The 17381-nt window shown below is 39.2% G+C and overlaps 1 protein-coding gene across 1 annotated transcript; it reads left to right on the top strand.

The window, feature by feature from the left end:
• Nucleotides 1–9370: 9370 nt before the first annotated feature.
• Nucleotides 9371–11223, top strand: HOXD1 (homeobox D1). Its single transcript, XM_074236372.1, has 2 exons — nucleotides 9371–10060; nucleotides 10485–11223. Exons 1-2 carry the CDS (start codon nucleotides 9388–9390, stop codon nucleotides 10820–10822), a joined length of 1011 nt encoding a protein of 336 aa, XP_074092473.1. The 5' UTR covers nucleotides 9371–9387; the 3' UTR covers nucleotides 10823–11223.
• The last annotated feature ends 6158 nt before the right edge of the window (nucleotides 11224–17381 follow it).

Genomic DNA, 17381 nt, shown 5'->3' with positions numbered 1-17381 from the left:
AGGCTGGTTCTATTAAGAGTTCATCAATCACCCGATTTGCACTTCTTACTAGACAGTGGTTCCTCCTCTTTGAGAGCAAGTCTGGGCCAGCTGGGAACCGACCAGAAACCACAAGCAGAGGAGACAGAGCTAACGGGAGAAACCCGCAGCTTCCTAACTCCAGCAGGGAGGGGAGAAGAGCTCAAACCTCTTCTCTGTAGCAAGAGGAATATAAAAAGGACTTATCTGGGTAACCACAGATAGCAACCGCACCAGCCTTTCATCCCCATTACATCTCCTTCACACTCCCTCTGCCAAATATTACCAACCAAGGAACGCCCACAGAGAGACCCTGCCAAACCCCAGTTTTATGATCACACGACCCTCTCCTCTACACTTCCAGACCCATTCTTCCCACTCCTCATTCTACCTTAATAGTATACAAACAGAGAGAGAGAGAGAGAGAGAGAGAGAGAGAGAGAGAGAGAGAGAGACAGATAGTTACACAAAAGAGAGACTGGCCCCACTTTAGCTGTTTTCTTCCCTCTATCATCAGCAAAGAAGTCTCTGCAAAAAAATATATATAAAAGAAAAAGTTAAAATAAAATATGGCAATATTTACTTCATTTAAAACACTGAAAAATTCTAAGTACATAAATTCAGTATTCAATGCAGGGTTTTGAACATGCTTGGTTAAGCTTACTTATCTGCAAAGGACATGTATGAATGGAGAAAACGGAAAAATTTGGTTGAACTTGAAGGTAAACATAAGCATTTTTAATGGCCAAAAAGATCATTAAAATATTTTTAAAATATGAAATTAATGCTTTTCTCTTCTTTTTAATGTATGTATGTATTTATGGGGGCAAGGGGAAAACAAATGGGTGAGAGGGAGAGGGAAGGCTTCTAATACTTCTTTGATATTTAGCTGTCTAATCCAGCACAGTTAGTTGTAATATAGGAGGTACTTAGTAAGTACTTATTGATTGATTGGACAAACATTTATTAAGCACCTTCTATGGACAAGATACTATCTTCACTGGGAGCACTGTACTAGGCTCTAGGAATATTATTTATAAACCATAAAAGGATCTGCAACTGATATTAGAATCTAACAAAATTCTTTCTTTTGTAGGTGTTAGCAAGCCAGATTCAACAGGGGATCATTTTTTAGCATTCCCTTCTGTAAGGTAAACTCTTCTTTGTTGGGTTGTAGGAAGTTTAAGCCCTTAGGTTCCACTTATTTCCTCCTTAGAAGATATTTTGGCAATTACTTAAAGCCTTAGTTACATCATTTGTAACTAAGAGAGAAGGGAGATCCATTAAAAAGTAGAATGCAGGTGAATACCTGCATTAAAGAGTACCTGCTGGCTCTGAATGATATCCTCTCTTAACAAATTAACTTTCAGGTTACTCCTCCCTTTCTCCCCCCCCCCCCCACTCCTCAAGATTTCACACAAATTCTTAATATCTGGGGGTGGAGGGAAAGTGCCATGGACTATCTAATGAAAGAACTTGAGTTCAAGTCCCTGAAGGTAATTCTCCTTGGTGACCTCGGATAAGCTCTTTTACTTCTCTGGGCTCTCTTTCTCCTCCAGAAATTAAGGGACTTAGCTCTATAGCCTCTATAGCCAGGTCCAGATCCCCTGAGATCAATTCAATAATCTCCTTTGGGGAGCAGAAGGACATTATCTAAAGTTACTTTGCTTCAGTCATTCTCTCACTCCTCCCAGTTTTACATATGAATAAAAAGAAGCATTCAAAACTCATCATAATTTCATGCACACCTTTACACTTCATATAGAGACAGAGGTTAAATGACTTGATGAAAGAGAATATGTTTTGAGGACATCAGAGTAGTAGAAAGCATAGAAGACATTTTGTTTTTTTTTTCACTTATTATTGGATAAATCACTTAATCTGAGTTTCAGGTTTTTTTATCTGAATAATGGTTATAAAAATGACAATGCAGGATTCTATGTAATTTGCAGAAAATTAATTAATTATGCATGTAAAGCATTTCATACCCCTAAATTTCTATTTAATGTGACCTATTGTTATTGATATCTTGGATTAAAATTCGGTCCTAGCTTCCTTATACCCTTTATACTTAGAGTGCATTAATTTGTCTTTTCCTACCTCTCTCCCCCCTCATCCCAAACTTTGTAGCTTATTCTCTTTAAATTCCAAAAGTAATTGTCCAGGTCTCTATCTCTACCTGCTACCAGAATAGTTAAGGTCTAATTCCCAACCCCACTAGAGAGAATCCAACGAAATTTGGAACCTCATTTGAACCAACACTGCCTCCTGGGGTTCAAGAATCAAATGAAATTTGGTCAATGGCAGGTGATTAAATGTTTATTGAACTGAATTACACAAATCAGACTAAGAAAGGCTTCTTTAAGCTGTTTCTAAGGAGGCTGCCTTTGATGGTAGTGAACTCTTTGGAAAGTCTGGATGATCACTTGATGATAATGTAGGAGGGCTGTTCTAGGCTAAATGTATGTTGGATTGGATTAAATGACCTCTGATGTTCCTTCCAATTCTAGATTCTATGATTTAGATTTCATTCAAGGAAGTACTTTGTGAAATATTTCACAAACTCTGACCCATCTTAACTGACTTGTCTTCATGACTTGCTGTGGTTAAAAATCAATCAATAAACATGAAATACTTCCTATATACCAGATACTGCACTGGGGATAAAAAGAGAAAAATGAAATGTTTTCTGCCCTCAAGTTCCTTCTATTCCAGACTTTGAAAATAATATGAATTCTATAACAATAATGAATATATAAAATTCTATTTAAAAATCATTAATAGTCACTTTTCTACAGAGGGCTTCTTTAAGCTTAGCTGGACTGGTTCCAGGATAGCACAAATACAGTCCATTCCTAGGCTAAAATGCCAAGTCTTTCCTTGGGTGGGGGAGTAGAAGGAAAATAACAAGAATATTATCATTTCTGTAGAAATATTGTTCCTTTCCTAGTTTTCAATATTCATCTTTTTGTAAGGTTTTGAGTTCCATATTTTTTTTTATTTCTCTCCCTTCCTTCTTCCCTTCCCATGACAGCAAGTAATCTGATATAGGTTATATATGTACAGTCATGTTAAACATATTTCCATATTAGTCATGTTGCATCACCCAAACTTTTATTCTATATTTGGTTAGTAATGACCCCAGATCCTAATTTTCTCTTCAAGAATGTAATTTATATCTAGGAACACAAACCCTAAACTCTGACTTCCCTTGATCCATGTTCATAAGAACAGAATGACTCTCCCAAGTAGACCCAAGGCCTGAGCTTCCCCACTGGTTCCCATTTCTCCAGGGTTCCCACTGTCCCCCAGATAGTTGATCTGAAGAACATGAGTTGAAATAGATCCTTCATCCTTTGGGGATGGGATGATGGGGTTGAAGAGTTAATCCAAATCCTTCATTTTCATAACCTGTAATAAGGACAAGGGAAAGGGAGAGAATAAACATTTATTTAATGCCCATTATGTGCACTCTGCTAGACGGTAGATAATATTATAATTCCAGTTAAGGAAACTGAGTTAAACAGAGGCTTAAATGACTTGCCCAGGGTCATACAGCTAGTGTCTGATGTGAACTCCAGTTTTCCTGATATTTGACCCAGCATGCTCTCTGCTGCATCACAAACTGCCCTCCAAGAGAAGATTAATTTTTCAGGGCCTACACACTCAGCTTCATAACAAACCCTAGAGTCAGGCTGATTGTAAGAAGTAAGTCAACTGCTTTTTTGAGAGCCAGGGCATCTCCTCCTTGAGGGAAGGGTAATTCAGGGTGCAACTGAGAGGAACAGCTAATTAGTTCCATAGTCTCTCCTAAACACACCTCTTCTAGTTTGGGCATGAAACTAGGTAGAAAATTTTTAAAATTTTAAAAATTTTTTAATTTAAAATTTAAATTTTTAATTTTTAAAAGGTCTACAGGTCAATTCTGTGCCAACACACTGGGAGGGAAAGATGAAGTAGGGTGCTATTAAATCAATTCTTTCAGGGCGGCTAGGTGGTACAGTGGATAGAGCACTGGCCCTGGAGTCAGGAGTACCTGAGTTCAAATACAGCCTGAGACACTTAATAATTACCTAGCTGTGTGGCCTTGGGCAAGTCACTTAACCTCATTTGCCTTTCAAAAACCAAAAAAGTTAAGAAAAATTAATAAAACAAATCAGTCCTTTCCTTCTTTTATTACTCTCCTTTTCTAAAGCTTACCTAAATACAAGTGTTGGGAGTTGAAATAGGGTTTCTTTATCTGTCTCTCCCCACTTCTCCCTGTTTTTCTTTCCCCACCTTTCCTTGATCTGCTGCCTTTCTTCCCCTCTTTCCTCTTTATTTCTATCTATTCCCTTTTTCTTCTTTCTTTCACACCCCTCTTTCCTCCCAACTTTTCTCTCAGGATCTCAAACAACTCCAGAGGAATCACAATGAGGTAAGGGAATGTTTAATGAAAAAGTACTTGATTAACTTCATAGAATGACTAAATACATATTTTTTACAAGTATCAGGAGTAATTAGCCTCAAACAGAAACCTAATTAAACCTGACTTCTTCAATTCAACAGCCCTCAGTTTAGACCTTTTCACCTGTCTCTACCCTACAGCTTGACAAGTAACTTTTAAATTTTCTTTAATGCTCTCCCCAAAGTTTCTGTTTTTGTTTGGATACTCTCCTTTTCTGACTTCTTTTCCCTGGCTTTCCTTTTCATCTTAACTGCAGTCCCACTGGCCCCTCATACTTCAATGAATAGTTCGACTGATTTGGCTCCTGTTCTCTTTGTCCTCAGGCAGCAGACATCTTGGGTAGCTAAATGGAGTTGACATTTGATGGTTTTGGTTCACAGCTCATAGACTCACATTTATAAAGAGCATCCCTCATCACAACTGTTCTGTAAAATAGGCCGGGAAAATATTAATCCCATTTTTTGGATAAGGAACTTGACACTGCAGAAAGGTCTGTGTTCATCACCACACAGCCAGAAAGTGATAGAAAGAAGATCTGAACCCAAGACCTAGGTTTTCCAACACTCTTGGTACTCACCAGACTGCTTCCCAGTACTTAAACTATAAATTGATTTTCTCCTCAATAGGAATTAGTTCATTAGGTTCTAAACTTAATGATGGTTAGATGGTTAGACTGCTGGTGATAGAGTGAAAAGTGCTTTGGGGTAAAGAGGGTGGGATTAGATTTTTGGAATATACAGATAGAGTTAGCTGGGTGAACATGGGAAATTTTAAATAGCCCTGTTCCCTAATATTCAGATGGGGATGCCCTGAGGGATTGCTGTGAGACCAATGCATTATTGACCCATGAATTATACAGCCCTATATAAATGTAAATTATTATTAAAGCTTCAGTTTCCCTCCTCCCTACCTTCCTCTATACCCCTTCCCACTCCCATCCCCCATAGCTAAAATTTTTGCAGAAACTTGAAAATCTGTTTGTAAGGAAATACTTTTCAGTTTTCCACATAAATGGTGCAGGGTTGTAGTAGATTTTTTCTTTTTCTTTTTGTTTATATTTTTGTTTTTATGAGTGGGAAGAATGAGAAGTGTTTAGGTGGAGAGAAGAGACAGAGAGTTTCCATTGTCTGGAAACACACATGGCATTATGTACTTGCTTTCAGGTCTAGGGAAGTCTCTCTCTGAACAATCTGATCATACAAGGTGATTGAGGGAAAAGGGAGACCTGGCTATGATAAAATTGTTTCTTATAAGAATGTTCAAGTGAATTGTTATAAATAATCTTAAAAACTGAGGAAATCGGATCTCTATATCTGGCCTCTTCTGTAAAAGAGTCATAAAATTCAGTGTCTGAAGATGGTAGAAGTGATGTAGAACAGGGCAGTGGGAGTTATCAAAGCATTCCTACATCAAACAGGACATTGAGGCCAGTCCCAATGCTGTCAACTCCAACTGAGAGGAGGTCTCCTCAGTACTGGGACTCAGCAGGATAACTGAGCTCCCGAGAATTCTCAGGTTGAAAAAAGGAATTGGATTATGTAGTCCCTTTCTCTCAGAGTATTTAAGAGGAAAAAAATTTAGATTTTGATCAGATCTATGTGAATTTCACTTGTTTGTCATTAGATCTGTCCATCAGCAGACCATTTAAAAAACTCTGGAAAATTTCAGACAGGGATTTTTCCAATGTGTATTTACAGTAGAACTGGGGAAGGGGGGGAGGGAAAGATTGGGAAGTGAAATGATTCATCAGTGATTCAGGCCAGAAGCCCTTTCTTATTTGACTTGCAAACATTTTGTTTTCTTTGCATTGGAAGCTCCTTGTGAGAGAATAAGACTAGATAGGGGTTATTCCATCCAATCCCCAAATTCAAGAAAGGATCCCAAATCTATCATTATTGAAATCATATTCTAGTAACTGTCATTAAGTGGTATTGGAAAGGAGGATAACTAAAAGAAACTTTTCATTTTGTGTGTGTGTGTGTGTGTGTGTGTGTGTGTGTGTGTGTGTGTGTGTAATAATTTTTCTCATCTGATTCCAACAACGATCTACAAAAAATGATATCCTCACTAACCCCACTCTGCTCCCCCACATTATGAAACTAAATACTTATATTGTTTGAAGCTTCCTCTTTCCTTCTCTCTTGTTCCCCAAAGCTTAAAACTACAAAAGGAATAATGACCAAATTTTTCATGAGGGAAGCCTCCAGCCACCTCTTCTCCCTTTCCCAAACAAAAAAAAAAATAGCAAGGGAAAGCTTAAATATGGAATCTGATCCATAACCAGAATTAGGGCATATTTAGTCATATACTTCTGGTCTTTGTTATTATGAGAGCTGATGAATTGTACAACTCAAGGTAATTTTCCTGATCATGTAGGAGCAGGCATTAATTCAATATGTTGGATTTCCCCCCAATTTGATAAACTATGAGTGGATGATTTTCCCATCCTAAACTTTCAGTAGCAATCAATAGCCACCTTTCTCATTTTAAAAATTATTGGGGGGGGGTTTCACTCACCTTTCAGTACTCTACACAAAAGAGTGTATACACAAGGGAGTATGGTGTGTCTGGTCTGTTCAGGCACCTTTTTAAAGTTCTAGTACCTCCAAACTTTTGATGAAGGATCATGGTTGTTGGTTCTGTTTCCCTCCCCAGTCCTGCCCCCCTACCCCACAAAGGGTTACTATTTTATTTTTGGAGTGAATTTGAGGAAACTTGGAATAGAACATCTTTGAATCATGAGCTCTTTTTGAGTTAACAGGGGTTTGGGGAGTGGAGAAGACTTATTTGAACTTGAACTTTGAAGAAATAATTCCATATCTTTGCTCTTGAGTTTATGGGCCAAAGGATGAATCCTCTTCTCCTTTAAAATATTATTTTCTGATTTTTTTTCCTATTTGGATACCTGAACAGATGGAAGCACCAAGCTCAAGGTCAAGGGGTAACTTTCAGTTTGGAAATGCATCTTTCAATCAGATCCAAGAACCCTAGCTTCACAGGCCTTGAGAATGCCTTGCTCTTTTTTCTACTTTCCCTTCTGGTCTTAGTTCCAACTCAACTGTATAACCTCTGGGCCATTTACAGCTCCTGAATTCTGTTTATGCATTTCATCCCAACAATTGTATGGAATTGGCTTTCAGGGCAAACCTATAATGCCTTCGTGTTTACTAGATCTACAGAAGGGGATAGATTAGGAAAAGTGCTCAGTCGGTCTTCTCAAACAAGCGGGTCAGCAAAACACCACAGTCTGTTATGGATCAAGTTTTCATTTGAACAAGCCAAAAGAAGTTGCCTCCGCATTTAATTTACGATGCTTCAAGAGAACAATCTAGCTGTAACTTGACTTTTTTTTTTTTTGAGGGAGAGGCCAATTTATTTTATAGCCCTCCTTTCTCTGTTGCTCAAAGAAATAAATTAAAAATATCAGTGAAGTCGGAAAGTTTGATAAGGCAAAGAGCTCTTTTTTGTAACCTTCCTGATCTCCTTTATTTCCGGTGCCAATTGCACTTTTATTTCCCGTCTCTCTCCACTCAATAAACAAAACCATATTATCTAGGGAAAGTCTTGAGCCCATTAACATTGTAAGCCCTCAGATTTCACTCGCAGGAGACAACACAGCACTTATCAGATGGAAGAGGAGCATTAATTGCCACGAGGTTCAAGAACATCCAAACCTCCTCAATATGAACCAGGCGGGGATGCCTTTTAGCCCTTGAGCCAAACGCCTCAGAGAGAACATATGCGGCTATGATGCATTGATAGTGCTTCTGACAGAGGAAGCCCGGAAGTGAGGAGAGGAGAGGAGAGGAGAGAAGAAAGTGGATCCTTTGCCAGAAAGGAAGCTTTCCCCACTATTTGTGCACTTATGGTCAATGGTCTAAGAGATGAATGGAGAACCTGCTGAATTTCCAAACAAACATAACACTTTCACTTAAATGAAAGCTAGGCACTCCCTTACTGACCCTTAGCAGATCACCTCAACAGCAAAAGGTGGGAAGAGATGAAAGGGAAATTTTATTAGAAAAGCTGAAAACAGCTGTCAGAAATATGTGCTGATGCCACGTCAGGCCAGGTACACAACTCTACAGCAAAGCTTCTCCTGAGTATGACCCTCCCCCTCCCCCAACATCTGGTCCAGATTTAGGAGAGAAGAATAAAAACATCGTGGACAATAAAACCGTAAGTGAAGAAGCACTAGGAAAAGGAAAAAAAAAAGAGGAGAGCAAGGAGTGACTGTTTTCCCTCTGCTTCTGTCAAGGGAGTAACCTCCAGAACTCCAGTCCCTTGCCTCGTTTTAACCCCTGACATACCCCAGCCATCACACACTCAACCCAAAAGTACTTAGTGAGAACTCTGGAGTTTAGATCTTCCTCTAGTCACCAAGTCACCCAGCCGGCATCCCATCTTCTCTTTCTCCTCTCCTCTCTCTCTCTCTCCTCCCCTCCTCCCCATCCCCGCCTCATACCTGACCTAGGCGCAGCTTGCAGCAGCATTAGCTCCCTTCTCTCCTCTTCCCGAAATCCTCAGAACCCATGAGGAGCTCGATCTCCCAAGAGTCCTGGGGGATCTCCAGAATCTCGTCGAGCACTCACAGGCCAAGGGTTTTCTTTCTCCCCTGGTAAAGTTTGTGCCTCCAGGGCTGGCAGCAGCGCGTGCGAGCTGCACCCAAGCTCGGTGCGGTGTGCTCTGCGGAGAAGACAGTCATTGGCCGACAGGCAGCACGTGGCCACGCTTGGCTGTATATTAGGGCAATATTTACCTCCCAAACCGCTTGCAATGGCACGGCGAGAGGAGCTGGTGTAGCGGAGGCGAGGCGGGCGAGGCGAGGCGAGGCAGTGGAGCTCAGCTAGTCGCACTGCCTCCGGGGTCGCCTTCCCACCCCTCTGGCCCCACCTGCTGCCCTTGAGCCGTCGGAACGCGCCATGAATTCGTACCTGGAGTACATCTCGTGCGGAGAGGTGCTCACCTTCTCCCCCAAGTTCTGCCGCTCGGACCCGCGGTCCGTGGCCCTGCAGCCTGCCTTTCCCCTGGGCGGGGAGGGCGCCTTTGTCGGCTGCTTGCCGGTGTCCGCGGCGGGGGCTCGGCCCGGGCCCCCGGCCCCCGCGCAGCCCCAGCCCCGGCCTCCGACGCCGCCCCCGCCCCCGCCGCAGCTGCCGCCGCCGCCCCCCGCCCCGTCCCGGGCCCCGGGCGCGCCTGCCTTTGCGGCGTGCACCCTCGAAGGCGCCTACGAGGCGGGCGCCGCACCTGCCGCAGACTATAGCTTTCTGCCCCAGGGCTCCGCGTACGACTTCGCCGGCGGCCTCGGGTCCCCGGCGGAAGACGGCGTGTCCGGCCAAGTTCACTACGCCACTTCGGCCGTCTTTTCGGGCGGCGGCTCTTTCATTCTCAGCGGCCAAGTGGACTACGGCGCCTTTGGCGAGCCCAGCCCCTTCTCGCAGGGGCTCAAAGAGCAAGGAGACAGCCCTGCCGGGGGCTTCCAGGCCGTCTCCCCAGCTCCGGGCTCCTATCCCAAGTCCGTCTCGCCCGCCTCTGGGCTTCCCACATCGCTGAGCACTTTTGAGTGGATGAAAGTGAAAAGAAACGCCCCCAAGAAAAGTAAGTAAACCTTAACCTTGGGAGTGGATGCCTCTCACTACCCCTCCTCTCCCCTCGAGTCAATGAGTTGTGTAATAGTGTATTCCCTTAAAATAGCCATTTCTATTAGGAAACAAGGTCTCTCACTCATCCAGAGCATTCAAGGATGAGAATTTCGTAATTTCTAACTTCAACGTAGACAGTCGTAGATAAATTTCAAACCAAGAACGTAATTAGTACTCTCGGTAAATCGAAGTAGGGGCACTCCTTATAGATAAGGGTCCACTCACTTCCACACTTTTGTTTAACTCGTATGAGCGGTATGATGGGGGGGGGGGGTGCGCTTCAGTCTGGCGACTGACTTTGGATCTCTATTTCTGTTTTCATTCTGCTTCTTTGGGTCTCTCCTCGTCTTTCCTTCATTGATTCACTGTATACGTTCCAGGCAAACTCTCCGAGTATGGAGTACACAGCCCCTCCAGCACCATACGCACAAATTTCAGTACCAAGCAACTGACTGAACTGGAAAAAGAGTTTCATTTCAATAAGTACTTAACCCGGGCCCGCCGCATCGAAATAGCCCATTCCCTGCAACTGAATGACACTCAAGTCAAAATCTGGTTCCAGAACCGAAGAATGAAACAGAAGAAAAGAGAAAGAGAGGGATTATTGTCCAGCACATCACCTGTAACATCTCTTCAACTTTCTGTCTCAGGTATGAGCCCTGCAAAGTCTGGCAAGAATGCAGAGAACCCTGCTCCCTCCAAAGACTCTTCTTCATAAATGAATTCAGAAGCCTCTCAGCACTGACTTGACCTTTTCTCATGAGCAAGTTTCTGAGTCTGAAGAAAATCTCCAAGACTGTATTGCTAATCCTAGGCACCTCTAGGTCTCCCAGCTCCTTTGGGAGTGAGCTAGAAGGTCGCTCTGATGAGGATTCCACTTTTTAAAAAGAAAATACAGTATGGTAATTTCTCTGTGCTCAAAGTAGTGTACATACTGGTCTTAATTTGATGCCTTTTAAGCAACTTGTTTACCTCTTATTTATGTGTCTTATCAGGGAAACTGGCTCCTAGATGCCAGTCCAACCTTGCTGCTACCTTTCCTAACTGGCCTTATACAATTCTGGGATTTAAAGGGGAGCCTCAAAATATCGTTAAAATCCCTCAAGTCCCCCATATGCTCCCAGAGCTGCATCTCCTTTGTATATGCAAACAGTATTTTTTGTTGTTGTTTTAAGTGACAAAGCAACAGCCTTGGCCTCCTAGGTTAACCAAAGAGAGTAAGGATCTCATTGGTAAGAGCAGAGCTGCTTCAATGAAATCCTTAACATTTGCACTACAAGTCTCTTCTTTTAAAGCTGTTCCTACCTCTCCATGTGCCTGTGTGAAAATACAATCTGTGTTTTGTTAGTAGTTGACTTTATAAGGACTAAAACAACTGTTAGGTGTAGTTTAGAAATTGACTTACACCTCAACTTTAGCTTTGTTACCTGAATTTGTGTATAAATATACAGTATGTATATTTTTTAACAGGATTTGCCTGCAATGAACTTGGGTCAAATAATTTACCAGAATAGCATGTTAAGTGATTTGGGACCTTTTTTTGTTTTGTAATAAAAATTATGGAATCCTTATTCATGGTACTTCCTTACTCTTTCTTTTCTGCCTCCCTTAAAACTACTTCTATTTTCTACCACTGTTAATGTCTTGTCATTGCATTGATTCTTCAGAACTGTCTACATACAAAGTCAAACTGAGAATTGGAGGAAAATTACTTGAATAGCTCAAAAGAAACAAATGTTTTAGCCAGAAAGAGTTCAATAGCTAGTTAGAATTAAATGTTTATTTTTATAAATTATCTGGATTTTTACCTAAACTTAATATACTCTATAGTAGGTTTGTAGGCACTCCCTTAACTAAGGGGATAAGTGACCTGCAATGGGAATATTTTAAAACACCGAAGTCCCTTAAGTAAGACCATCTCCTCTCCCCCTTTTCTCAGGTCCTTACAAAAGGATAAAGAATGACAGGAAGACTTCTATAGTTGGTTGGGGTCTCTGAAAAAGGCAGCTGCACATCAAAAAGGATTGAGCATATGAATTCACATTTCCAAAGTCAAGCATTACAAAAGAGGATGGTGGAAAGCCCAACAATCAGAACTCTAAACTGCCTTCCACCCAAACTGAGTAGCTAGATAGGAAACAAGGGTATCCTACTAACTTTTCTCAGAATTACTAGATAGAAAATGAAAATAATTACTTGGTAGATTCTAGAAACCTTACCTTCCTGTTTCTGTCTATGATTGTACTTCAATTATCTGGATGTTTCTGATTAAAAAAAGTTTGATAACTGACTCACACAGATAAGTATTTCAAGTCTTGTTTGTGTTAAGATCTAAATTTTATGATTTAGTGTCTTTGCTTATGCTCAAATCTTCTAGAAGTCTAGAAGATGAAGACTGTGGAGGCCTGTCTTTTTCATTAAGAGATGGGGGAAAATAAATCCTAAAGAGAAATGGTTGGTATTACTGATCATTTTAGAAAATGAGTTTATCAAAGCTCTTTGCTCACCAACAAGCAACTACAATTCCTGCAAGTAAGAGCAAAAATAAAGTGAAATTAGCTAGTTTAGCAAAGAAAGCCGACTTTTAGTGGGGGCTCAGGAGAAGTGGAAAGGTGTCATTATGAAAAACTCAGTCAATATTATTCTTATGTTTAACCATCTGCCCCTCAATAACTTGATGTTAATTAGATCTTGGCTAAAAACAACAGCTACCCCTCCTGTGAACTGTTGCTTTTTTCAAAAGGGTTGTGAGATGCTAGATTACAGCCACCTCCGGTCTTCCCCACAGTGGTCTTTGACATTACAATGTTCTGTTCTTTGATAAGCATTCAGATCTACACCTAAAGAAAACAAAACAAAAAAGTACCAACATGCATGACTACTTCCTTAACTTACCACCCCCTCTCCATGAGAAAATTCATTACAGTTTGGGAAATCCAAATCACAATGACAAAAATAGTCATAGTTCTAAAGATCCCTTATAGACCTTTCCTTTTGGAAGGTAGTAAATTTTCATGTAGGTATAATACTGTTCTCTGAATCAGTCCATAATTGGCTATTTTTTTTACTTGCCCCAGGGAATCCTTAAAAGGTTCTTAATGGGAATAAAACACTATATATCTATATTCAGAGCTGGGGAGAGCACCAGCTGAAGATGGGTATGGAATAAGTGACCTCTCAAAGTCTCTTGGAGCAATAAGAATGTATAGAAACAAATGATAGACTTAAAGGTATTTTCTCTTAGGCTCTACAAAGTAAAATAGAAAGTTGAGTTCACAGAAAAGAATTAACTGCTAAGACTATCCAGGAAAAGTGCCTTGCCTTATAGATCGAAAACAATGTTATTTAAAATCAGAATTTTCCCTGTAACTCTAACAGTAACACCACTGGAAACAACTTTTTTTTATTCACAGGGCCTAACTTATGAATGTAAATATAATCCCCAGAGACCCATTCCTATAATGAATATACAATGGACAATTATAACTATGTCCAATTGACTATTTCAATGCCCTCTTGTCTTAACAGAATGATTGTGTGTCAACTTTTCTAGATACTGGACAATTGTTGTGAGAATGAAGAAATAAAACTTTTTTTTACCACAAATCAAAGCTATAAGATATGTATAATGGCAAAAGAAAACTTATTAATTTATAAAACCAAGCCAATAAAACCTACATTCACAAAAGATGCATTTATTCTGTCCCAACCTCAAATGTGGTATAGTCTAAGATTAAAAAAGATTATGCTTGATATTCATATCATTTCCAATAGGAAAAGACTTTGGAGAGCTGCATTAGCTCTGGAGTTCTTAATTATTTCTTATGGTCAAATAAATCTTCTATATTTGCAGAGTATTGGATTTGAAAACCTCAGGATCTGATCAAGTTGAGAGAAATGCTTGGTCTGACCACAGACCTCTTCACCAGAAAAGTACCCAATGCTGAATCTTTATTTGTGGTTTAAAAATGAAAGCATAGTGGACATGATTCCAAGTAATTCAAAATGTTCATCTAAGTCAAAGTTAGGATTTTCTTTGAATTCTGTAAATATGAATTAGATAAGGACACAAAATAAATATATAATGCAGGTCTACTGAAACATTTTCCTTCTTTTATGCTAAGAAATTTCTGTTTTTCTTGCTTCAGTCTAAAACACTATAGAAGGGCAAAAGAAAAAAAAACAAGTAATATAAACAGAAGGAAACAAATTCTAAATGTCATGATGAAGAAGCAATCTGTCAAAAGGACTGTATAGGTTTAACATTCAGGTATCCTATATTTCTAGTAGCTTCAAACCATTGGTTTTGCCCTGATTATTATGACAACAAAGGAATAGTTGAAACTCTACATAAAGTTGAATTAAGTTAAGTCAGTTCTTAGGAATCTGTTTTTGGGCCTGGCCACTTAGAGTACAATCTCTGCTTTTTTTGAAAAATCCTTTTCTCCACCCTACTACCCTGTGGGTTTTAATAGATTTTAATAATGCTTTTTCCCAAGCCCAATATCTAGAAATCCTAGATCCTTTCTGCTTTGCCTTCATTTCTTTAAATGACATGTGCTGGTAAAATGATGGGTTTTTGCCTTGTTCTCTAGAGGAATAGAGAGGCATGGCCTGCTTTCAACATCGAAATCTCCCACTGTAATTTGATATTAATGATTAATTTTTTGATGAATTGATAGAATTTAGGATTGTTAGGGCTCCTTTTTTACCTTCAATTCTTTCTACAAGTTACAAGCATAGGAAAAAGATACTACCATCAATGTTGTCATTGTCATCCTTGATGTTTATATTTCACTTTAAGCAAAATATCTTATTTGATTTGATTGATGGATATTAATCCTATGAAGGAGCACTAAGCAAACTATCACCATTTTACAGACAGAAAGGGAAGTTCAGTGAGACTATAGGGTATTTCTGACAATCACATAATTTACTAAGTGACAAGTTTGAGATTCAAACTCAAACATTTCCAGAATCCAAGTTCTAGTTATCTTTCTTCTCTGCCAAGATAATATATCATGAATGAACAAATCACACTAATCATCTAAAAGCATTTCCAAAAAGGAATAAAACTTCAGAGCCTGGAAAACAACTCAGAGAAAACATTTTCATTCTTTATGTTTGCTAAAAAATCATCTAGTAATTCAATTCAATAAATATTTATTGATCCGATTACATACAAAGTCCTCTCTGATACTTATTATGGCATGGAAATGTAACTGAATTCTCAAAGGTTATAACAGCACAATACAAGCTTCAAAATGTTTTATCTCGCTGGAAAGGTTTTAAGCATGGAATCAGCAAAAGACAAATGTTTGAAGCAATTAAAGCTGTAGTTGCTATTGAAACTTAGTTACATTAAGGCACTTAGGTAGTAGCTGAAGAGATGCCAATAAGAATCATTATTTTGAGATGCAATTTGGAATTTTGTGAAAAAAATTACTATTATTATTCATACCTTCTGGCCCAATGATCCTACTTCTGGTCATGTGCTTTAATGAAGGCAAAAATTAAAAAGAATTCTATGGCATATATAAAATTATTCATAGAAGCATTTTGTGTTTGTGATAAATACAACAACAATAATATAATATGAGAATGAAGTGGGAGAATTTATTGATAAATGTGTGTGGGTATGACTGTATTATTGTATTATAAGAATTCAGAGAAACATGGGAAGACTTATATGAATCAATACAGATTGGAGCAGGCATAACAGAGGATGCTTATACATAACTTTTGCAATGATGGAAATGAAAAAACATAAAAAGCAATTGAGCTCATAATAAATGCAATGATCTGTAATCAACTCTGGAAATCAGATGATTACCATTGCCAAATGTATCCAATAGATACATAGTTGCTATATGGGTTAATTTTGTTGTTGTTACAGGGAGTATTCTGGGATTTTGAAAAGTAAGTAAAATTATTTTAAAGTAAGAAAAACACATTATTAAATAACATTTTAAACCTATCAGATTATATTTGCTTTGTGAAGAAACAGCCCTAAGAATAGACAGTCTCATCCAAGAGGATGAGTTTTTTAAATTATAAATATTTTAATTATTTTTGAGTTTTACAATTTCCCCCCTAATCTTACTTCCCTCCCCCACCCCCACAGAAGACAATTTGCCTGTCTTGACATTGTTTCCTTGGTATACATTGATCCAACTGAATGTGCTGAGAGAGAAATCATATCCTTAAGGAAGAAACATAAAGTATAACAGATAGCAAGATCAGACAATAGGATACCAGGTCTTTTTTTTTTATTTCTAAATTAAAGGTAATAGTCCTTGGTCTTTGTTCAAACTCCACAGTTCTTTCTCTGGATATAGATGGTATTCTCCATTGCAGACAGCCCCAAAATTGTCCCTCATTGTTGCACTGATGGAATGAGCGAGTCCATCAAGGTTGATCATCACCCCCATGTTGCTGTTAGGATGTACAATATTTTTCTGGTTCTGCTTGAGGATGAGTTATTTGATGGTAAATTTCTGGTCGTGGCTATTTATAAAACAATGAATACAAAATACCTCTCAGTCCTGTTAACAGCTTTTTTTTCCCTAGCAGAGTGTAGAAAAAGGTAGCACAGGGTTCAAATAATTGTATAATTTTTATACCATCCAGAAACATTAATTCTTGGGACTTTAAGTATAGGACCCTTATCCAAGGAACACACCACTAAAAAGCAAACTCACATCAATTTTTACATTCTCAGGATAAATATTATTAGAAGACAAAATTTGTGCTCCCTGAGAGAGAAGACCGTTTTATAGACTTTGAATCTGTACCCCCAGTGCTTGACCTCCAATTACTTGAATTAAGTAATAGAGATCTTTTTTTCTAGTGAAATCTAAAACAAGGAGAGGCTTGCTTCTAAGTGGTATTTGTCACTGTCGTGGAGGAAGTCCAATGTATAATTCAAGACCAAGAGGAATCCTTTACAGATTTCTTTCCCCTATTTCTGTTTGGCAATGAGTCTGCAATTTGAATCATTACAGAACTTTCTAAATTAGATCCAAAATTACTCAAAAGAATTTGACCTAACCACATAGGAAAGAAAAACAAATGGATAAAGAAAGCCGACTGCCAAGACTATGTTACACACCCCTACGAACAATTTATAAATCTGCTCAACATTTATCTTAGATTGACACTAAGGATGAGCAATAGTCTGGATCCAGAAATGAATAGTAGGAAGAGAGTGGTCAGGATTCTTCTTGGGAAATTATGCACTAAGATGTCAAACTTCTCCCTAGAACAAAGGCTAGTGT

The sequence above is a fragment of the Macrotis lagotis genome, chromosome 1 (genome assembly GCF_037893015.1).
Source record: "Macrotis lagotis isolate mMagLag1 chromosome 1, bilby.v1.9.chrom.fasta, whole genome shotgun sequence".
Lineage (NCBI taxonomy): Eukaryota > Metazoa > Chordata > Mammalia > Peramelemorphia > Peramelidae > Macrotis > Macrotis lagotis.
This window is presented reverse-complemented; position numbering and strand designations above follow the sequence as displayed.

Coding starts and splice junctions, on each gene's coding strand:
- HOXD1 (XM_074236372.1), top strand. CDS start 9,388: ATGAATTCGTACCTGGAGTACATCTCGTGCGGAGAGGTGCTCACCTTC. Junction 10,061..10,484: donor AAGAAACGCCCCCAAGAAAA/GTAAGTAAACCT, acceptor TATACGTTCCAG/GCAAACTCTCCGAGTATGGA.